Source organism: Entelurus aequoreus, linkage group LG11 (assembly GCF_033978785.1).
Source record: "Entelurus aequoreus isolate RoL-2023_Sb linkage group LG11, RoL_Eaeq_v1.1, whole genome shotgun sequence".
Classification (NCBI taxonomy): domain Eukaryota; kingdom Metazoa; phylum Chordata; class Actinopteri; order Syngnathiformes; family Syngnathidae; genus Entelurus; species Entelurus aequoreus.
This window is the reverse complement of record NC_084741.1, coordinates 9,982,350-10,005,879: the sequence shown is the minus strand read 5'-3', so window position 1 is coordinate 10,005,879 and position 23,530 is coordinate 9,982,350. Positions and strand designations below refer to the sequence as shown.

The window sequence follows — 23,530 nt, the reverse complement described above, 5'->3', positions numbered from 1 at the left end:
TTAATAGAAAACATTTAGGATGAACTGTCAAGAGTTGCTACCTGATATTACTGCATGACATACAAGTAGCGAGAGTTATTTTAGTCTACTGTCATTTTGAGAGAGTTGCTACCTGATATTACTGCATGACATACAAGTAGCGAGGGTTATTTTAGTCTACTGTCATTTTGAGAGAGTTGCTACCTGATATTACTGCATGACATACAAGTAGCGAGAGTTATTTTAGTCTACTGTCATTTTGAGAGAGTTGCTACCTGATATTACTGCATGACATACAAGTAGCGAGGGTTATTTTAGTCTACTGTCATTTTGAGAGAGTTGCTACCTGATATTACTGCATGACATACAAGTAGCGAGAGTTATTTTAGTCTACTGTCATTTTGAGAGAGTTGCTACCTGATATTACTGCATGACATACAAGTAGCGAGGGTTATTTTAGTCTACTGTCATTTTGAGAGAGTTGCTACCTGATATTACTGCATGACATACAAGTAGCGAGAGTTATTTTAGTCTACTGTCATTTTGAGAGAGTTGCTACCTGATATTACTGCATGACATACAAGTAGCAAGGGTTATTTTAGTCTACTGTCATTTTGAGAGAGTTGCTACCTGATATTACTGCATGACATACAAGTAGCGAGGGTTATTTTAGTCTACTGTCATTTAGGATCAAGAGTTGCTACCTGATATTACTGCATGACATACAAGTAGCGAGAGTTATTTTAGTCTACTGTCATTTTGAGAGAGTTGCTACCTGATATTACTGCATGACATACAAGTAGCGAGGGTTATTTTAGTCTACTGTCATTTTGAGAGAGTTGCTACCTGATATTACTGCATGACATACAAGTAGCGAGGGTTATTTTAGTCTACTGTCATTTTGAGAGAGTTGCTACCTGATATTACTGCATGACATACAAGTAGCGAGGGTTATTTTAGTCTACTGTCATTTAGGATCAAGAGTTGCTACCTGATATTACTGCATGACATACAAGTAGCGAGAGTTATTTTAGTCTACTGTCATTTTGAGAGAGTTGCTACCTGATATTACTGCATGACATACAAGTAGCGAGGCTTGACTCCAACATTTCATGCTAACAGCAAATGAAGACACTATATTATAAAAGATATCTACAGTATTTACATATTGTACACAAGCCATGATATATTTGTGAGGAGCAGAATTAGCAAGTCAATTAAGGAAAAAGGTGAGGTGTCAGCAACACGCTAAGGAGATCCAGTTGTGTGCCGGTCTTTGACGTAGACCTGTTTCCTGTTCCTGCAGTACACACACAGAGCTGCCACGGGAACGCAGATCACTCCGGACACCAGCAGGAGGCCGATGAAGACTTGACCAAAGACCGGATAGTCTGTCACCACGGACTTTCCCTGAAGGAGCACAAGTCCAAATGTCAGTCTGAGGTCTTGGTCTTTGGACTTTCTGTCTTGTACTGTACCTGTGTACTTGTAAATACTGTATGTACTGTACCTGTGTACTTGTAAATACTGACCACTTACTACACATTACTACTGTATGTACTGTACCTGTGTACTTGTAAATACTGACCACTTACTACATATTACTACTGTATGTACTGTACCTGTGTACTTGTAAATACTGTATGTACTGTACCTGTGTACTTGTAAATACTGACCACTTACTACACATTACTACTGTATGTACTGTACCTGTGTACTTGTAAATACTGACCACTTACTACATATTACTACTGTATGTACTGTACCTGTGTACTTGTAAATACTGACCACTTACTACATATTACTACTGTATGTACTGTACCTGTGTACTTGTAAATACTGACCACTTACTACATATTACTACTGTATGTACTGTACCTGTGTACTTGTAAATACTGACCACTTACTACATATTACTACTGTATGTACTGTACCTGTGTACTTGTAAATACTGACCACTTACTACATATTACTACTGTATGTACTGTACCTGTGTACTTGTAAATACTGACCACTTACTACATATTACTACTGTATGTACTGTACCTGTGTACTTGTAAATACTGACCACTTACTACATATTACTACTGTATGTACTGTACCTGTGTACTTGTAAATTGTACTTGACAAATTTTTTGTGTGATGAAGTGATGAGCAGGTTTACCAGCTCCTTGTCCCAGGCCTGGTAGGTGGGTGCACCGCCTCTGATGTAGTTGACAATGTAGAAGAAGAAGAGGATGAAGAGGATGGCGGGACTTACCACCAACCACATCAACTTCAAGAACCAGTTGGGTGGGTGACCCAGCATGTCTTGGATGTCCTTCTCAAACCTGCAACACAGACCAGGTTCAAGCAGCAGGACTTTGGTAAGGACCAGCTTTAAGCAGCAGGACTTTGGTAAGGACCAGGTTCAAGCAGCAGGACTTTGGTACGGACCAGTTTTAAGCAGCAGGACTTTGGTACGGACCAGGTTTAAGCAGCAGGACTTTGGTACGGACCAGCTTTAAGCAGCAGGACTTTGGTACAGACCAGGTTCAAGCAGCAGGACTTTGGTAAGGACCAGCTTTAATCAGCAGGACTTTGGTACGGACCAGCTTTAAGCAGCAGGACTTTGGTACGGACCAGCTTTAAGCAGCAGGACTTTGGTACGGACCAGCTTTAAGCAGTAGGACTTTGGTACGGACCAGCTTTAAGCAGTAGGACTTTGGTATGGACCAGCTTTAAGTAGCAGGACTTTGGTACGGACCAGCTTTAAGCAGCAGGACTTTGGTACGGACCAGCTTTAAGCAGTAGGACTTTGGTACGGACCAGCTTTAAGTAGCAGGACTTTGGTACGGACCAGTTTTAAGCAGCAGGACTTTGGTACGGACCAGCTTTAAGCAGCAGGACTTTGGTAAGGACCAGCTTTAAGCAGCAGGACTTTGGTACGGACCAGCTTTAAGCAGCAGGACTTTGGTACGGACCAGCTTTAAGCAGCAGGACTTTGGTACGGACCAGCTTTAAGCAGCAGGACTTTGGTACGGACCAGTTTTAAGCAGCAGGACTTTGGTACGGACCAGCTTTAAGCAGCAGGACTTTGGTACGGACCAGCTTTAAGCAGCAGGACTTTGGTACAGACCAGTTTTAAGTAGCAGGACTGTGGTACGGACCAGGTTCAAGCAGCAGGACTTTGGTACGGACCAGCTTTAAGCAGCAGGACTTTGGTACGGACCAGCTTTAAGCAGCAGGACTTTGGTAAACGCGAGTCAAGCACCAACCTTTTGATCCCGTAGATGTAGCTGACCGCCACAATCTCGATAAGGACCACAAAGAGCAGGGTGAAGGAGGCTCCGTAGTCGTTGAACATGGTGAACCAGTAGTTCCCTGAAGGTGTGGTGAAGCCCAGACCCAGCAGCAGCAAGATGGCACACAAAGTCCCTGAAAGCAAAAGCCATCACACGTACAATTATGTGTACAACTCTCCTTGTTCACAGCTAGTGCCCTATTTGCTACATCACACGTACAATTATGTGTACAACTCTCCTTGTTCACAGCTAGTGCCCTATTTGCTACATCACACGTACAATTATGTGTACAACTCTCCTTGTTCACAGCTAGTGCCCTATTTGCTACCTCACACGTACAATTATGTGTACAACTCTCCTTGTTCACAGCTAGTGCCCTATTTGCTACATCACACGTACAATTATGTGTACAACTCTCCTTGTTCACAGCTAGTGCCCTATTTGCTACTTCACACGTACAATTATGTGTACAACTCTCCTTGTTCACAGCTAGTGCCCTATTTGCTACTTCACACGTACAATTATGTGTACAACTCTCCTTGTTCACAGCTAGTGCCCTATTTGCTACTTCACACGTACAATTATGTGTACAACTCTCCTTGTTCACAGCTAGTGCCCTATTTGCTACATCACACGTACAATTATGTGTACAACTCTCCTTGTTCACAGCTAGTGCCCTATTTGCTACTTCACACGTACAATTACGTGTACAACTCTCCTTGTTCACAGCTAGTGCCCTATTTGCTACATCACACGTACAATTACGTGTACAACTCTCCTTGTTCACAGCTAGTGCCCTATTTGCTACTTCACACGTACAATTATGTGCACAACTCTCCTTGTTCACAGCTAGTGCCCTATTTGCTACTTCACACGTACAATTATGTGCACAACTCTCCTTGTTCACAGCTAGTGCCCTATTTGCTACATCACACGTACAATTATGTGCACAACTCTCCTTGTTCACAGCTAGTGCCCTATTTGCTACTTCACACGTACAATTATGTGCACAACTCTCCTTGTTCACAGCTAGTGTCCTATTTGCTACTTCACACGTACAATTATGTGTACAACTCTCCTTGTTCACAGCTAGTGCCCTATTTGCTACTTCACACGTACAATTATGTGTACAACTCTCCTTGTTCACAGCTAGTGCCCTATTTGCTACTTCACACGTACAATTATGTGTACAACTCTCCTTGTTCACAGCTAGTGCCCTATTTGCTACTTCACACGTACAATTATGTGTACAACTCTCCTTGTTCACAGCTAGTGCCCTATTTGCTACATCACACGTACAATTATGTGTACAACTCTCCTTGTTCACAGCTAGTGCCCTATTTGCTACTTCACACGTACAATTACGTGTACAACTCTCCTTGTTCACAGCTAGTGCCCTATTTGCTACATCACACGTACAATTATGTGTACAACTCTCCTTGTTCACAGCTAGTGCCCTATTTGCTACTTCACACGTACAATTATGTGCACAACTCTCCTTGTTCACAGCCAGTGCCCTATTTGCTACTTCACACGTACAATTATGTGCACAACTCTCCTTGTTCACAGCTAGTGCCCTATTTGCTACATCACACGTACAATTATGTGCACAACTCTCCTTGTTCACAGCTAGTGCCCTATTTGCTACTTCACACGTACAATTATGTGTACAACTCTCCTTGTTCACAGCTAGTGCCCTATTTGCTACATCACACGTACAATTATGTGTACAACTCTCCTTGTTCACAGCTAGTGCCGTATTTGCTACTTCACACGTACAATTATGTGTACAACTCTCCTTGTTCACAGCTAGTGCCCTATTTGCTACATCACACGTACAATTATGTGTACAACTCTCCTTGTTCACAGCTAGTGCCCTATTTGCTACTTCACACGTACAATTATGTGTACAACTCTCCTTGTTCACAGCTAGTGCCCTATTTGCTACATCACACGTACAATTATGTGTACAACTCTCCTTGTTCACAGCTAGTGCCCTATTTGCTACTTCACACGTACAATTATGTGTACAACTCTCCTTGTTCACAGCTAGTGCCCTATTTGCTACATCACACGTACAATTATGTGTACAACTCTCCTTGTTCACAGCTAGTGCCCTATTTGCTACTTCACACGTACAATTATGTGCACAACTCTCCTTGTTCACAGCTAGTGCCCTATTTGCTACATCACACGTACAATTATGTGCACAACTCTCCTTGTTCACAGCTAGTGTCCTATTTGCTACTTCACACGTACAATTATGTGTACAACTCTCCTTGTTCACAGCTAGTGCCCTATTTGCTACTTCACACGTACAATTATGTGTACAACTCTCCTTGTTCACAGCTAGTGCCCTATTTGCTACTTCACACGTACAATTATGTGTACAACTCTCCTTGTTCACAGCTAGTGCCCTATTTGCTACTTCACACGTACAATTATGTGTACAATTCTCCTTGTTCACAGCTAGTGCCCTATTTGCTACATCACACGTACAATTATGTGTACAACTCTCCTTGTTCACAGCTAGTGCCCTATTTGCTACTTCACACGTACAATTACGTGTACAACTCTCCTTGTTCACAGCTAGTGCCCTATTTGCTACATCACACGTACAATTATGTGTACAACTCTCCTTGTTCACAGCTAGTGCCCTATTTGCTACTTCACACGTACAATTATGTGCACAACTCTCCTTGTTCACAGCCAGTGCCCTATTTGCTACTTCACACGTACAATTATGTGCACAACTCTCCTTGTTCACAGCTAGTGCCCTATTTGCTACATCACACGTACAATTATGTGCACAACTCTCCTTGTTCACAGCTAGTGCCCTATTTGCTACTTCACACGTACAATTATGTGTACAACTCTCCTTGTTCACAGCTAGTGCCCTATTTGCTACATCACACGTACAATTATGTGTACAACTCTCCTTGTTCACAGCTAGTGCCCTATTTGCTACTTCACACATACAATTATGTGTACAACTCTCCTTGTTCACAGCTAGTGCCCTATTTGCTACTTCAAGTGAGGATTGTTGGAAAGGGAGAATTTATTTTCATGCACAACATTTTGGACCACAAGAGGAAAGAAATATATCTTTTGAAGTAACCACTTATGTACAAACCCCGTTTCCATATGAGTTGGGAAATGGTGTTAGATGTAAATATAAACAGAATACAATGATTTGCAAATCCTCTTCAAGCCATATTCAGTTGAATATGCTACAAAGACAACATATTTCATGTTCAAACTCATAAACTTTATTTTTTTTTGTGCAAATAATCATTAACTTTATAATTTGATGGCAGCAACACGTGCCAAAGAAGTTGGGAAAGGTGGCAATAAATACTGATAAAGTTGAGGAATGCTCATCAAACACTTATTTGGAACATCCCACAGGTGTGCAGGCTAATTGGGAACAGGTGGGTGCCATGATTGGCTATAAAAGTAGATTCCATGAAATGCTCAGTCATTCACAAACAAGGATGGGGCGAGGGTCACCACTTTGTCAACAAATGCCTGAGCAAATTGTTGAACAGTTTAAGAACAACCTTTCTTTTTTTTTTTGTCTTAATATTTAGAAAACAAGTTTTAAAAAATCCATCCGTCGTCATGATGATTGTGAGCCGCAGGCAACATTCCAAAAAAGTGCAGTTCCGCTTTAAATGCTTGTCTCTTTTAAAAAATGTGCTTTGATTGATGTTTCACTGGGGGGTTCTCGGGGCTAACAGGATGTGTAGCATGTTTATATTCATCGTAGCGGTTAGCATAGCAACACAAATGCAACCACACTGCCTGGCGAACTTTTCAAAGACAAATAGTACACAAATTGAATACAGAAGTTGTATCAACAAGTATTTAATGAAGACACAACTGTACTGTAATTATTGCCTATAATTCTTTAGTTCACAATATTGTACTGTTTTAGTGTCCAACAAAAATTAGCAATATTGTCCTTTGATCTACCTTCAGCACAAGAGGTCAAAGGTCAGGAGGTGCATACGAGGGAAAGGGTCAAAGAAGAAAAGGGCTATAGTGCAGATGCAGAATGCACCGGCATTATTTCAGAGCTGTTGGACACAAAGATAACAACAACTTTGGGAAACAAACTAGGAAGACTTAGACTTGTCTAAGTCTAAGTCTAAACAAACTAGGAAGACTTAGAGTTGTCTAAGTCTAAGTCTAAACAAGCTAGGAAGACTTAGACTTGTCTAAGTCTAAGTCTAAACAAGCTAGGAAGACTTAGACTTGTCGAAGTCTAAGTCTAAACAAACTAGGAAGACTTAGACTTGTCTAAGTCTAAGTCTAAACAAACTAGGAAGACTTAGACTTGTCTAAGTCTAAGTCTAAACAAACTAGGAAGACTTAGACTTGTCTAAGTCTAAGTCTAAACAAACTAGGAAGACTTAGACTTGTATAAGTCTAAGTCTAAACAAGCTAGGAAGACTTAGACTTGTCTAAGTCTAAGTCTAAACAAACTAGGAAGACTTAGACTTGTCTAAGTCTAAGTCTAAACAAACTAGGAAGACTTAGACTTGTCTAAGTCTAAACAAACTAGGAAGACACAGTGAGAATAAAAAAGATGTTGATTGAGTGCAGTGTGAAGACACCAGACCAATGGTTCAGAACTATACGGGGTACCAGGTCCTAGTATCCTCAGACCACCTGACTTACCGCCAATGGTGCTCACATTATTGCTGGAGATTTTGATAAAGCCAATCTGAAAACAGTACCACCAGAATTTTACCAGTATGTTAAATGCCCAACTAGAGGGGGAAGCACTCTTGATCATGTTACTCCAACATCAAAGAGGCATATAGAGCCATCCCCCTCCCCCACCTAGGCCAGTCAGACCATCTCTCCTTGCTGCTCCTCCCTGCCTACACCCCCCTCAGATCAAGGACAAAAGCAGTAATAAAGACTGTCACAACTTGGCCTGGGGATGCACCCCCCAGCTACAGGACTGCTTTGCACACACTGCATGGGATGTCTTCGAAGACCAAGACCTGCCCACACACACAGAGTCGGTACTATCCTACATAAAGTACTGTATCGGCAATGTCACTGTGTGTAAAAATGCATCCAGGTTTACCCAAACCAGAAACCCTGAAAGACAAGCCAGGTCCGCAAGCTCCTCAAGGCCTGCAACACCGCCTTCAGGTCAGGTGACAATGCACTATACAGCGCTGACCTGAAGAGAGGACTCAAGGAAGCCAAGATGCACCACAAAGAGAGGATGGAAGACCATCTCTCAGGCAACAACCCACGGCAGATGTGGCAGGGCATACAGCACATCACCAAGTACAGAATGGGTTTTGGCCAAAGTAAGACAAAGAAAACAATCTGAAGTTGTCTTTAGTTTTAATGCCATGATTTTAATAGTCCGGCCCGCCCATGCACAGATTGTCCTCTATGCGGCCACTGAGCTAAAATGACTTTGACACCCCTGATCGACATCAACAATATGATTTCTGAGTGGCTGGACAGGACCAAAATAATACATCCTGGCAACGCTTTGAAGTTTGCCCATTGGTGTTGGTTAGCTTGGCCTGCAAGAGTCAATCGGAATTGACCTTTTTTCCCATACATCAGTACTTATCGCCCCAGGATTCAAGCTTAGCATGTTAGCAAGCAATCCTTTGGTTGTGGTCAAGTGAGTACCTTGAAGGTAGAAAAGCGCTATACAAGTATAACCCATTTATCATTTATTTATAGAATAGTCCAAACTCCAAGCGTTGGTGCACAAAGGGATGTATTTATTAGCCTACCGGAAGAAAGCCTGGTCTTCAAAAGGCATTTTTGGAAATGAAATGAACAAAAGTGGTCCAAGTCAACTGGTCTTACCGTTTAACACCTCGTTTGAAACCTTTGACAGGAACTTGAAGTCTCGTAGCGGCGTGGTGATGGCCGTGATGTTGCCCAGCATGCTGCCCATGCCCAGGAGCAGCAGCATTGCATAATACAGCACTGACCACAGCTGAGGCAGGGGCATGTTTTGGATGGCTTCACTGTACACAATGAAGGCAAGACCAACTCCTTCCACTGCCTGAAACAGAGGAGAGACAATGAGAAAAGTGCACGGTCTTATACGGCTTCAGATGCTTCTTCATGGTGTTTGAGTGGGAGAGGAAACATACTTGGAGTCTTTTAATTTATTATATGCTCCTTTTCTACATTTGCTTGATGAAGTACTTGGCTTTTGAAATGTCTTTTTGCTTTTAACTTGCTTTCTATGAGCAGTTTGGTGGATTATGTTTTTATCGTGGCCTGTTACAAAAGCTGGTTCTGTCTCTTTTGGAAAGAAGTCCTCTTCTCAAATCAGTATGGGGAAAAAATACACAGAAATCGTCTCTTCCATTCAAGCCTCTCCACCACTGTGGGCAAGACCCAAGAGCTTTCAAGGACCTCGGGGTACAAATTGTTGCGTTGACCAGCATTCCTCCAATGGGGAATTCAAATTGCTAGTCTCTCCCAGATTCTTTTTATGGCAATATGCTGTTGTTTATATTCAATCACCAGGCAGAAGTTGGTATTTTGTGGTTTATTCTCCAAGCTTAGAGGACAAACCTGAGACCAATCCAGCACACCAGCGTTCCCAAGCCCGGTCCAGATCAGTCTACCAAAACCCCGGAACTCCTGTCTACTTCCTCCTTCTCCTATCCCCCCCCACCTGCTGTTTCCCCCGTCTAGCTGTGCTCCGTATCTCAGGAATGTAATGGCAGTCTCAACAAAGACAGCGCTCTGACTCTAACCAAGGACACTCGAATCCAAGCACTTTGTACCACACGAGACATTAGCTGATGTAAATATGACTATAGGAGTTTTTAGAAAGAAGTAACACTTAAATATGGATATGGCTTCCAACAACCTGCATAAGACTGGAATGGACTGGAAAACAATCAACAACAAGATTGGCGAAAACTGTTTGCGCTATACTTGACAAATGGAAAAAAATGGGTGTGTATAGCTGGGTTGCATCTGACCTCACATAGTCTGATACATTTGGAAATATAATATTTCATATGACCTCACATAGTCTGATACATTTGGAAATATAATATTTCATGTGGAAGGACAATATCTTTGCGTCCGTCACCTAGTTCCCCTCATCCAGTCTGTTCTTGTTATTTCTGGAACTGGATGCACTTTTCACAAGGGACCATCTGGGGTAACCACAGGTTTTGAGGGCTTCCCTCTATGTGGGCTGCTAGGAGCATGATGTTGTAGGTTCTGATAACGCCCACTTGTTGTTCCAGTGGCCGTGGAAGTCTAAAACCGACCTGGGCAATTATTTTGACTAAGGGGCCACATTGGTCATTTATTTTTTCCCCTCCCTCAGGGAGGGATTCGACAGGGTGGTTGCTGGTTGTTCCATCTCCATCGTTGGGGTCCCTGCGGGTGGGGTGGGTGGTTCCCATGGCCCCGTGCCGGGCGGTCCTGCGGTGGCCGACTTGGGTTGGCTGGCCTGGGGCTAACTTAACTTAACAAGTCTCTCACACTCGTTGACATACTCGAGCCAAACTTAACCTAACTTAACTTAACAAGTCTCTCACACTCGTTGACATACTTGAGCCAAACTTAACCTAACTTACCGTATTTCCTTGAATAGCCGCAGGGGCGCTAATTAATTTAAAACCTCTTCTCACTCCTGCGGTTACCAAAACCATGCGGAATGAGCAAGCATGCTCTAATTATTTTAAAACCTCTTCTCACTCCGGCGCATACCTTATCATAAAAAACACATTTAATAAAAAAAAACGTTATTATGATCTTACCTTTACTTGTAGATGGGTCCATGTGCAGCTGCTTCTGATCAAAGGCAGTCTTTCTCATCTTTCTTTAATTTTAAAAGTCTCTGGAGATATTCCTTTAATTATTACCTCCTGCTTCGATTGAAAGTCCAGTTTAGAAAACGGTTTTATTTTAGATATGTAATCCTCCATGTTAAAAGTGCGAGCAAACAATTGCTGCATGCTTGCTGCTTGTTGTCTTCTTCTGCAGTACCTGTCTCCTGCAGTACTGGTAGTCGCAAGAAGGATCACTAGCGCCCTCTACCACCTGGAGGCGGGAGTCATTTAATGACTCATATTTGACCCGGCGGAAGTGCCAAGCATGCGCTAATTATTTTGCGAAACGAGTTTGACCCGGCTGTAATTCTAGGCAGGCGAATACTATATTCCCGGCGCCAATTCAAGGAAATACGGTAACTTAACAAGTCTCTCACACTCGTTGACATACTTGAGCCAAACTTAACCTAACTTAACTTAACAAGTCTCTCACACACGTTGACATACTTGAGCCAAACTTAACCTAACTTAACTTAACAAGTCTCTCACACACGTTGACATACTTGTCAATACTGACCTACGGCATCTCCGTGTGGTTTTCTAGCTGCACGGTGGCGGAGAGAAAGAGATTACAGGGGGTCATAAACGCGGCCCAGAAGATCACTGCATGTCCTCTTACATCTCTAGAGGACCTGCATAAGAGACACTGCAACAGGAGAGCAAACAGCATCCTCAAGGACTCATCCCACCCAGGTCACCACTGGCTCGAACTCTTGCCCACAGGGAGGCGCTATAAGACCATCAAAGCAAGGACAAATAGACTGAAAAACAGTTTCTATTGTAGAGCTGTGATTGCCCTAAACTCTGCACTTACCTGAACACTCACCACTTTATTACTTCCTTACCCCTGATAAAGATCTACTGTGCAATATATTTTTTTTAACATGTTATTATGTTTTTAAATTATAAATTGTTTTATTATTGTTGTTGTCTTAACACTATTTCATGTAGGTTCGTTTTAAAAGCACTGAGCTGGATTGCTGTCCAATTTCGTTGTTTCCGTACAATGACAATAAAGGTATTCTGATTCTGATTCTGATTGAGCCAACTTTGTGGTAATCTGAAATTTCCTTGCTCATTTCTGTTGTTGTCTGCACACCATGTTCACGCTCTCTCTCGTCCACAGTATGGAGTGCAGCTGGCGCAAGGCAGCAGCACACTCCTGACCTAGATTAGAGGCAGCCTATTTAACCTGGCTGCTGACGGCCTGTGAGCGCCGGAACTTTGTCACTGCTTGCAACCTGTTGGTGGTGCCAGAGAACTCACTAGTTTGTCGTGTAGCATTCTTTGCCTGTATTATTCCTAGCCTTGTCTAGCGTTTTTATTTGGTACTTTATCTATTTACTTCTTTCATGAAGTATTTTTCCTAGCCTTGTCTCGCGCTTTTAGTTTTGTGTGTTTTTTCTCTTAGTAGTTTTTTACATGGTGTGTTTTTTTGTGTTTACCACCATCGCCTTTGTTTTGCTACTTTGTGCTTCCTCTTAAATAAAAGGAAGAACAATTGTATACTCAATACGTCTCTGCATCCTTGGGATCCACCTCACCAATTCCTAACAAACTTAACCTAACTTAACTTAACAAGTCTGTCTCACACGTTGACATACTTGAGCCAAAATTAACCATTGGACTTGTGAAGCAAGTGTCTTGAAGAAATGTCATCAGTGAAGTTCCCTGGCACAACAAAGTTGGAAGTGGCTTCACTAGCTGGTCAAGCTGATGTGCACAGCGCCTCCTGCTGGATTATGCAGTACCTTTTCTGGATTCTTTTTACCAACCCATGTTTTTTCCTGGGAGATTTGGCGAGTCATCTGTGGTAACGTTAGCTAGCTTACTCCAAGGTGGTTTGTGCTTCATGACCACTTCTGTTAAATAAATCCTCTCCTTGCCTTTTTCCTTTTTGGCCAAAAATACCTCTGTTATCTCCAAGTTGTCATCAATCCTTCTGATGAAAATCGAAAGCTGTCATGACTTCCATCCAGTGCCAAGGAATGTCATGTACATGACTCTGTTTAGTTGTTGAGCTTGCTAACTACATTAGCTCCACACTGTCCTGCGTGATAAGCTATTGTTTTCAAATGTGCTCTCAGGGCACAAAAGTCCACCATGCGCTCCTTTAGAAAGTTTCCTTGGGAAAAAGGATTTGTCATTTGAATGCCAGTAGATCATTTGCCTTTGTGCTTGATGCTTGGATGCTAGTTGGTGGGATAAAGATGTTTTGCTGAGGCTGCAAATGAGCTTCCAACTTCTGAGCACTAGCGGCCATTGTCTGCAGAATTAGCGTGCTTGGTGGACAAATCAGAATCAGAATCAGAAATATTTTATTAATCCCCAAGGGGAAATTTAAAATGTTCATGAAAATGTACGTTGTATTCCTTCAAAACCACCAGGGTTTCTTGGCAAATAAGACACAAGACTTGAGTGAAAAAGTGTCCATTGCTTATTAAACTCCTGGATTTGCTGTCAACTTTGTTGCAAATTGGTTGAGAGCAGGAGCAGTAGAAGAAGCCTACCTGGGCTTTGCAATCATACTGCAGTCCTATTGCGCCACTCTGTGGAATTACTCGGTAGTACAGGACAATTCATGTGGTCCTAATTATTACACAACTTGCTCAATTCTGTTTTATTTTTTGGCGGGCCAGATGTGGCCCACGGGCCGTAGTTTGCTCTGCCCTGGTATAATCGATAATACAACATTTTGTAGAGGTTGTAAGTACTCAATAGTCCTTCTCTTGTGGGTCCCTTTTGAGTATTTCATGTGTTGGAGTCTTTGTGGAGTGGAAGCAACTGGTTTTGGTAGTCAGTTGTGTTGTCAGCTGGCAGGATCCTGATGTTCCCCTCAAAGAAGAGGTTTGGGGGTGGACTTGCTGCTATCACTTTCACTTTTTGTCAGGTTGTTTTTCCTAATGGCTGCTTCCTTCTGTCTTGCCTCTGGTGAGGTGCGGTCGCATTTTTTTCTCCCCCCGTCTTTTCCTGGCTTGCTCTTTTTCGTCTAGTCTTGTCTAAACTTTTTTTGAAGCCTCTTTCTTTGCGCCTCTTTCTTTTCTTCAACGACACCTGGGAGTCGAACTTTGCTTGCATTGCATGCAGAACGATCCTGGGCTCATGAACACTACTTCACTTCACCCAAAGACAATGGGCATATATACAAACACTCCCCACCCCCACCCAACGCCCTCACAACTGCTTAATTCCTCTTCGGGGTTATGGACGGCTGAGTAGCTCTTTATAGCAGCAGGCTGGCCTCCAGGGCCCCTAATCCCCCCTGTTGCGAGTTGTTGTGATTATATGTAACATGTTTATGTGTGCTATGCTAAATGAGTTTTTTTCCCTTGGACTTAGTCTGGACCCCCTCCCGAGGGTCCAGCCTTTGACTGATTTTTTTTAATTTTCCCCCCTTTCCCAATATCACCTTTTTCCCACCTTTTTTAAGGAGCGCCGTAAGTGGCTGATCAGTTGGCGGTCCCGTCTTGTCTCCCTGTAACGTATGTCTGCTCTTAGTGGGACTGTGCCGAAAATGTAATTTCAGTTCTTATGTGTCTTGTACATGTTAAAGAAGGGACAATAATAAAGCATCCTGATCCTGATCCTGATCCTGATTCCGTGGCTGTGATCAAATCATCTGTCAGAAGTTGATGTGGAGTCATGGCAAAGTTTAACCCTTTGGCCAATACACCTTTTTCTGCTTGGGTAAGATTTCTGCTGGACAAATTCTTGACCCATCTATTCAGTTCCCACTTCTTACCCTCCAAATGTGTGCTTACGGTGTGGAGGTGGTCTTACTAAGTTCTCATTTTGGTCTTATTTTGGTTCTGTTGTGTTGTGTAAGTTGGGCTTTGATTGTGAAATGTATCACCTTTCCCAGACCTCTTTAGGCAAGATATTTTGCAGTTTGAGGAGTAATTCATGGACTTTCAATTGTCAAATTGACTTGTCTTACTCTCTCATTCAAGAGTTGTTTTTGCGCTTTCAAGAGGATTGCGTCTGTCCTGAGGCCTTTCGTGGTGGAACAAATGCGTAGGACCAAACAGTCCAGATGCGATCGATTGAATGCCCTGAGATTACAATGACCTGGATGAATGACAACATTCTTATAAATATTGTTAGGTTTACAAAACATTTTCAAGGTGTGGCACATTGCCCAGGTCGGTCAGGGGGCTTATTTGTTATGTCGTCACAGTCACTTTGTTTCAGTCAAGTTGGGCATACTTGCCAACCCTCCCGTTTTTTGCGGGAGAATCCCGGTATTCAGCGCCTCTCCCGACAACCTCCCGGCAGAGATTTTCTCCCAACAAACTCCCGGTATTCAGCCGGAGCTGGAGGCCACGCCCCCTCCAGCTCAATGCGGACCTGAGACTGAGTGGGGACAGCCTGTTCTCACGTCCGCTTTCCCACAATATAAACAGCTTGCCTGCCCAATGAACGGAGAAGTTAAACAGGACAATACTGCCATCTAATGGATAGCCACCGGAACACTGAAATTCAAGTATTTATTTTTTTTTCTATGTAAATAAAATAAATATATATATATATATATATATATATATATATATATATATATATATATATATATATATATATAGCTAGAATTCACTGAAAGTCAAGTATTTCATACATATATATATATGAAATATATATGAAATACTCGAGTTGGTGAATTCTAGCTGTAAATAACCATGCCCCCAACCACGCACCCAACCACCCCCCACCCCTTACCCCCCACCTCCCGGTATTGGAGGTCTCAAGGTTGGCAAGTATGAGTTGGGTAATACTACAGCGAGGGTGGTCTCCAGACTGAACTTAACTTCTGGTGTAAGACTGTTCCCATTCTTTTAAAACTGATAGCGTAGTTATTATAATGAATCTTCATCATATCATTCATGAACTGTTACCAAACTCAAGTAATAAACTACAACTATGAGTACAACTCATTGTAAGTAACATTTTTGGTAGTCATAATTAAGGCTCTGCTTATGTGGTGATAAGAAGTGATGAAGGGGATAGGGTAAGGGTTGGGGTTGGGGGTTAGGAGTTCAGCCTTAATAATGCTTCTGCATCAGAGCTCTTGCTAAGCTACTGAACTATTTAGTGTTTCTTGGCGTGCGCCCCCAGAAACAATGGTAACCATAAAAGTGGAGCGTACGGACTTTGGTTGGTCAGCTTTTAGGACTGTATTTCCTCTGTTTATACGATTTGTTCAAAGGGTGTACAGCCTACCTTTGCATAATTCAAATCAATGTTTACAGTAAAAATGTTAGTCCACTTCAAATGACACATTTTTTTCTTAACTGCCATTGTTGAATGATGATGACAAGCGAAATAGTGGAGAAGTATCATGGTGGCTCAGGAGTTTGCTCATGAGAGGGACCTGGCCTTGTTCTGGCAGAGAATCACACGTCACGCGCTCAACCCAAATGCAGGGCTAAAAAAAAAACAAGATGTCGTTGGAAGGGACAGCTCAGTAACTCCGCAGGCCGTAGGGGTAAGCAAAGAGTTGTCCAGAATGAGGCTCTGGCTGCTCGTTTATTGGCCCTTTGCATATTTAAAAAATACAATTCTAAATACACATGTTTATTTTCAGAAATTACACAAAGCTAATAAATGTAATCTGTATGGTAATCCACAAAGGTTGAAGCAGCTTCTCTTCTAGCTCAGAAAAGTCCAGTTTAAGGATTACCATGGCCTGGGTGACTACAAATCTGAACAAACGTCAATGTTTTGGTTTGTTTTGGGTTTTTTTGTTTCCAAGATGGCGCCACTGTAGTGGCTGCTATTGGCAGGAGCTCTGTGTCATCCTTTTGTGTTCCTGATGTTTCCCTCTTATTTTCATGTATTTTTATTTATTTTTTTTGCCTTTTGGTTGGGGACCCTTTGGGACTGTGTGACAAGGGCTGGCACTTTTGTGACTTCTGCTGTGCTTTTTTGTGAACTTCTGGATCTACCTCCGGGGAGCCTTTTGGCCATGGAGACCAGCTGCTGGGTTTTGTGAATGATCGAGGGCGAGTTCTTTGTTTCTTTAGGTGGGTTTATTGTAGGCAGTTTTCATGAACGTCCACCCAGTGCGGCAACATCACACAACAACAACAGTCACATTTTGTCCTACCGTAAAGCAGGTCGTCTGCCGTAAACAGCAATGCTGTGACACTCTCAAACAGGGCAACACTGCCATCTAGTGTACATGCATATGTGACAGGTCTCTGCCACACCAGAGTCCATTTGTAGAGACTGGAGGAGATGGGGATGAAGAGACAGGGCTGCGGAGCTGGCGCCGAGCGCCGGGACAGACAAGCTTCACAGTGTCTTGGCTGAATGAGCAGGTATCAGACACCTCGGTCTACTTAAGACTCATCCTCGCTCATCCTTGCAGACTGGACACTGGCCGAGAGTTAGTGGGCGGCTGAGGGTGGAGTCGGCTCTCTTGGTTGCTTTGTTGGGTCTGCTCCTGTCTCTGGCCATGCTCACCCCACCCCAGCAGACAATGGTGTGGAACACTGCAGAGGCCACCACAGTGTATATGTTGTTGTTTTTTGTTATTGTTGTTGTTTTAATTTTGTAGCTGTATGTAGAAGTGGCTGGATGCGTCAGCTCTGCTTTTTTAACATCTTTAATGTCCTTTGTGTTCTTTGATGTTGGATGTTTCCCTCTTACACACATGTTGTTTATGTGTGCTATGGCTATAAGTTTTTTTTTCCTTGGCCTCAGTCTGGACCCCCTCTCCAGGCTTGGACTGAATTTTTTTTTCTCTGAAGTTGGCAGTCCCGTCAGCGATCCTGTTCTGTCTCCCTGTAATTTGTTGTCTGATCTTGAACGGGATTTTGCTGAAAATCTTAATTTCCCCTCAGGGATTAATAAAGTATTTCTGATTCTGATTGTGATTCTGGTGCAAAATATATCAAAGTTGCTTGCTACATCCTTCAGTTTTGATGTATGCGGGCCTTGGTCTAGACACCCCTGGGTCAAGGTTAGGATGTTGTAGTATAATGAAGAACTTACTGTATCTAGTTCAGACTTCAGGTCACAGTTTTCCAGCTGATTGCCAAGTTGAGCAAACTGCTCCGGGTGCGTTGCATTGAGCTTAACAACCCAGTCCAACACACTGTCGGTGCTGATGCTGTCCTCTGCCAGGTCGAAGGCATTCAACAGCAATATGCGGGTCCTGAAAAAGGAAAGTATTTCCATTCATGATTTGAAGTGATCTTTAACCACAAACCCAACACTGGTGAACATTGAATATTTACTTGGGCTGTGGAGTCATTGTCAGTTCCTATTCATTTGGAGGGTCTCTCATACACAAAACATTAGCCAGAACTGCACAATTACCTCTCCAGACAATTCTCGTAGTTCACTGTGGCTTTGAAGCCATAGATGGAAAAGGTGACGATGGAAGCAAAGATGGATGTTCCGCTGTTGATGAGACCGACAACGAGGGCCTGGTGCTCAAAGTTGTTGTGGTATGGGTTGTAGCTGGAAAAAGCTATGAGAGACCCAAATCCTAGCCCCAGAGAATAAAAGATCTGAGTGGCAGCATTGATCCAAGTCGTCGGGTTGGCCAGTTGCTCCAGCTGCAATCAGGTAGAAGAATGGGTCAAGGTGGAAAACTTTTGAGTTTGCAAAGGTTCTTCCTTACCTTAGGGGTGAACATGTATTTGATACCATTGACGGCACCAGGAAGAGTTAAACCTCTGACCAGGTAGATGATGAGGACCACATATGGAAATATGGCGGTGAAGTAAACCACCTGCAGACAGCAATCAGGAAAAAGCATGTCAATGTCTGATAAACCTGACTCTCTACCTTTGACCTCCATTCAATTCAAGAGCAACAATATTGTTATTACTCCATCATCCAGTCCTTCCACTAAGCAACGTCATCGGAACACAGCTCGGCTAAGTAGGGCTTGAGGCAAATGATAGATTTTTGAATGCGTTACCATTGGGCCGTGGACTATTCTGAATCAATTGAAAGTTCTAAAACCCAGCGGGAAGAGGAGAGAAGAAACTATTCTAACTGCTAAGCTGGTATGGCCTTGCCACCTTCTCCCAGGCTGTGGGTGTGTGATGAAGCAAGCCGGATGTAGTGAATCGTCTTTGAACAACTTTGTTGGTCAGTGAGTACTATAGCAAGTCCTGCAGGACTTGGAATATATCTGGCCAAAAGATATCTCTCCCTGAGCAGCCAGGCAACCTGTGACGACCGGTTCGCATGGATGCAGGTTTTCGTTCTCCCAGGGATGCAGACAGGCTTCGGACACAGCTTGCAGGTACAAAAATGATTTATTTACGAAATAACTAATACTGGAAACAAACAAAAAAGTGCTCATAGCACTTAAAGCAGAAACTAAAGGAGCTAGCGTGGGCAGCGGATCATAACAGTACCCCCCCCCCCCCTTAAGGGACAGATCCCAGATGTCTCCTGGAAAAACTAAAACCCCCCAACTACAAGGCAGTTCACAAGTCAAGGGAGGGTGGAGGGAGGTCTTGGCGGAGGGTCGCCAGGCCACGTGTCCCCGAATCCAACGGGGACGAGTCAGGTGGCGGCGGCGTTCCATTCGCCGCCGCCGCAGGCGAGGCGGGCGACCACGGAAAGGCCACATTTGTGGCCGCCAAGAAGGTGGGCGTGATTGGCGCCAGAAGTTCAGCAGCCTCTGAGTCCTGCAACAAAGTCTTGGGTGTCGCTGCTGTTGGCGCCAAAGGCGTCCATAAAAAGTCCATAGACGAGGAGGTGGCCGGCGCCGTGGTGCGGCTCGCCGGACACGAGGAGGTGGGCGGCGCCGAGGTGCGGCCCGCCGGGCACGAGGATGTCGGCACGTCGTCGGCGAAGCAGGCGTGGAAGCTGTGGGAGGCGTCGTCGCCGTGGATACAGGAAGCGTCATCGCCGTGGAAACAAGAGGCGGCGTCGCCGTGGAAGCAGGAGGCGGCGTCGCCGTGGAAGCAGGAGGCGTCGCCGCCGTGGAAGCAGGAGGGTGATGGAATGACGTTATAGCTGAAGTCCCAGTGATTGACAGGCCAGTCATAACAATCTTCGGTAAAGTAGTTGATGGGATTACCAGACATTTGAAAAGGTGAATTCTGGGCTGCCTGCTGATGGCTGTGTTCCGGTGGGGGAGTCTGAGGATGTGGCGCGTCTTGGTAGCAAATTGAAGACCTCTTGGGTGGCTTCCGTCTTCGCTGACGCGTCCGGCACTGCGGAGGTGTGGCAATGTCCTCGGGCCAAACGGAGTGGATTGGGACCAGCTCTCCGTTAGGACCCCATAACAGGTCCTGGCGCTCCGAGGGGGAATAGCGAAGAGTCTCCGCCTCCATCGCTCGCAACACCATCGACGTACCTTCGTCCATCTCTTCCATCATGCTCGCTGCGGGAGAATTTTTTGCTGGCTTCGTACTGTGACGACCAGTTCGCATGGATGCGGGTTTTCGTTCTCCCAGGGATGCAGACGGGCTTCGGACACAGCTTGCAAGTACAAAAATTATTTATTTACGAAATAACTAATACTGGAAACAAACAAAAACGTGCTCATAGCACTTAAAGCAGAAACTAAAGGAGCTAGCGTGGGAGCTAGAGTAAAACACTAAACACTAAACAGAGCCTTTGGCGTGGAAGCTAGAAGGTTACCAGAGCCTTTAGCGTGGAAGCTAGAAGGGTACAGAACAGGAACAAAAGTCGTCAACTGTTGTGTGAACACAAACTACGAAGCCAGACCGACTGGCTGGGGAGGCAGGCTTTAAATAATAATGTCAGTGATGACCAACAGGTGCGTGTCGGGAACCCCAGCGGCAGGTGAACGTAATTAGTTACTATGGTAACCAAACTCTGAAGTGCTTAAACAGGAACTAGAAAGAGATCAAGACTAACAGAAAAACACAAATGACTAGAAAACACAAACAGAAATATGATCCGGGCAGCGGATCATAACACAACCATGCCTTATAACCCGAAATTCTAGCATCTACGGTCTTTGAGTTCATATTACTCGAAATACACGTGCATATTCTTGTGTGCGAGAGGGCTTCTGTTGACATGATCCAAGCATGATGACTGTTATTTATGGAGACCTGCCGGGAGAGTCCTACCATCAACCAATTGACTGAGCCTTGCTTTGGTGAAGTGGATGCTCCCCACCTGCGCATGTCATACAAGACATGGCTGGCTGCCTGCTTCCAAAAGTAATCTACTCTTTTACCAGGTGCAAACGTGTTATTTCTTAGTCTAGCAGATACTACACTAGTTTGCATGTGAAGTAGTGACACAAGAAAATAATACGTGTTTTGTACATTTCAACATAAGTCTAACTGGAACTGTGTTACAGCAAAGTAACCAGCTAAGAAAAGGAACTGAGCAAGTCAATAAATAAGCCGGGAGAGAGAATAAGAATAAGATAAATAATAAGAAGAAGAAGAAGAAGAAGAACAACAACAACAACAATAAGAAGAAGAAGAACAATAATAATAATAACAACAACAACTATAATAACAACAATAATAATAATAACAAAAATAATAACAATAATAATAATGATAATAACAATAATAATAATCATAAAAACAAAATAATAACATTAATAATAATAATAATAATATTAACAATAACAATTATAACAGTAACAATAATAATGATAATAATAACAATAATAATAGCAATAATAATAGTAATGATTGTACACAAGACCAGCACACCACAACTAAGAAAGTTAGAAAAAGCAAAGGTCCCAATCAGTGATATCATCTTGATATCGGACTAATATCAATATTGGTATAGTACACTGGTAGAGGCTACTTGTACTGTTCAAAGGCTGCAAGTGCACATTTATCCATGAAATTATTCATATCATCGTCGCTGTCAAATGGTCATTTGACCTTCTCTCACCTTCCCCGAAGACTTGACTCCGTGTATGATGAACAGGTAGGTGATCAGCCAGGCCAGCAGGAGGCACAACGCCTGGCTGCTGTTCACGCCGCCATTCTCTTGGATGGAAGTGGAAATGTCCACCGTTTGTCTGTAGAAGAAGTACTGGGTGGAAGAAGCCTTCTGGCACTCCTCCAGCGGCCCGGTCATGTTGGCGTTCAGCGGGCACTGCGACCAGGGCAGCACCGGCTGGGAAGGCAAAGCAGAGCGTGAGTTGAGGAAATGACAAGCTGGTGATGGTTGTCAGCCGGCTGCTCACTTGGAAGGAATTGAAGAGGTACCAGAAGCTCCAGGCGTTGATGACGTTGTAGTAGAGGCAAAGATACAAGGAGGCCACCACACTTGCCAGTCCTGCAGACAAATCAGCTTTTCTTCACAACAAAACATAAACAAGCCACTTTTTCTGTCCACAAAAAGAAGCATAGTAGACTTCAAAACCCTCCCTAGGGAGGTGTTCGGGTGGCATCCTGACCAGATGCCCGAACCACCTCATCTGGCTCCTCTCCATGTGGAGGAGCAGCAGCTTTACTTTGAGCTCCCCCCGGATGACGGAGCTTCTAACCCTATCTCCGACGGAGGAAACTCATTTCATGACCATAGGTGAGGATGAGAACGTAGATTGACCGGTAAATCCGGCTCAGCTCCTTCTTCACCACAACGGATCGCTACAGAGTCCGCATTACTGAAGACGCCGCACCGATCCGCCTGGCGATCTCACCATCCACTCTTCCCTCACTCGTGAACAAGACTCCCAGGTACTTGAACTCCTGCACATGGGGCAAGATCTCCTCCCCAACCCGAAGATGGCACTCCACCCTTTTCCAGGTGAGAACCATGGACTCGGACTTGGAGGGTCTGATTCTCATCCCAGTCGCTTCACACTCGGCTGCAAGTGTGCCAGTGCGAGCTGAAGATCCTGGCCAGATGAAGCCATCAAGACCACAACATCTGCAAAAAGCAGAGACCTAATCCTGCAGCCACCAAACCAGATCCCCTCAATGCCCTGAATGCGCCTAGAAATTCTGTCCATAAAAGTTATGAACAGAATCAGTGAAAATTTTCCATAACGGTCTTCGAGCTGCTCTTTGTCTGATCCCTCACCCAGGACCTGTTTGTTTTGGGAGACCCCACCAGGGGGCCATAGAAGCCCCCGGACAACTTAGCTCCTAGGATCATTGGGACATGCAAACTCCTCTACCACGATAAGGTGGCAGCTCAGAAAAGAGTAAATGACAGGGGAGGTCATATAAATGTAGAAGGTACAAATCTGAATGAAAAACAAATCAAAAGAAAAAGTGGAATTGTTTTGGTTTTTTATACTGCTATTTTAATTGAAATATATTGCTATTATTATTATTTTACTTGTTGTTGTTTATATGTTACTAATTCTGTCATGACGTGGACTTTGGCGGCGCAAATTACTGCGCGGATTGCTTTCCCGAGATGCAAAACAACTGGACTGGACATCGGATGACGGTAGATACATGATTTATTCTTAACTCCAAAAAGAAC

General features: G+C 43.7%; 1 protein-coding gene across 5 annotated transcripts in view; it reads right to left on the bottom strand.

Annotated features, from left to right (window-relative positions):
- The window catches only part of LOC133659748 (sodium- and chloride-dependent transporter XTRP3-like), a 38,948-nt gene continuing 15,418 nt past the window's right edge, over positions 1-23,530 (bottom strand). For 4 of the 5 annotated variants that reach the window (XM_062062427.1, XM_062062429.1, XM_062062430.1 and 1 more), the window contains exons 3-11: positions 22,278-22,369; positions 21,980-22,207; positions 18,744-18,854; positions 18,437-18,678; positions 18,110-18,272; positions 9,117-9,318; positions 3,237-3,396; positions 2,144-2,309; positions 1-1,389 (exon numbers count right to left, since the gene is read on the bottom strand). In XM_062062427.1, coding sequence (XP_061918411.1) covers positions 1,228-1,389; positions 2,144-2,309; positions 3,237-3,396; positions 9,117-9,318; positions 18,110-18,272; positions 18,437-18,678; positions 18,744-18,854; positions 21,980-22,207; positions 22,278-22,369 — 1,526 coding nt within the window. In that variant the 3' untranslated portion in view covers positions 1-1,227. The remainder of the gene's footprint in view (positions 1,390-2,143; positions 2,310-3,236; positions 3,397-9,116; positions 9,319-18,109; positions 18,273-18,436; positions 18,679-18,743; positions 18,855-21,979; positions 22,208-22,277; positions 22,370-23,530) is intronic. The other variant, XR_009827712.1, reaches the window with a different exon arrangement.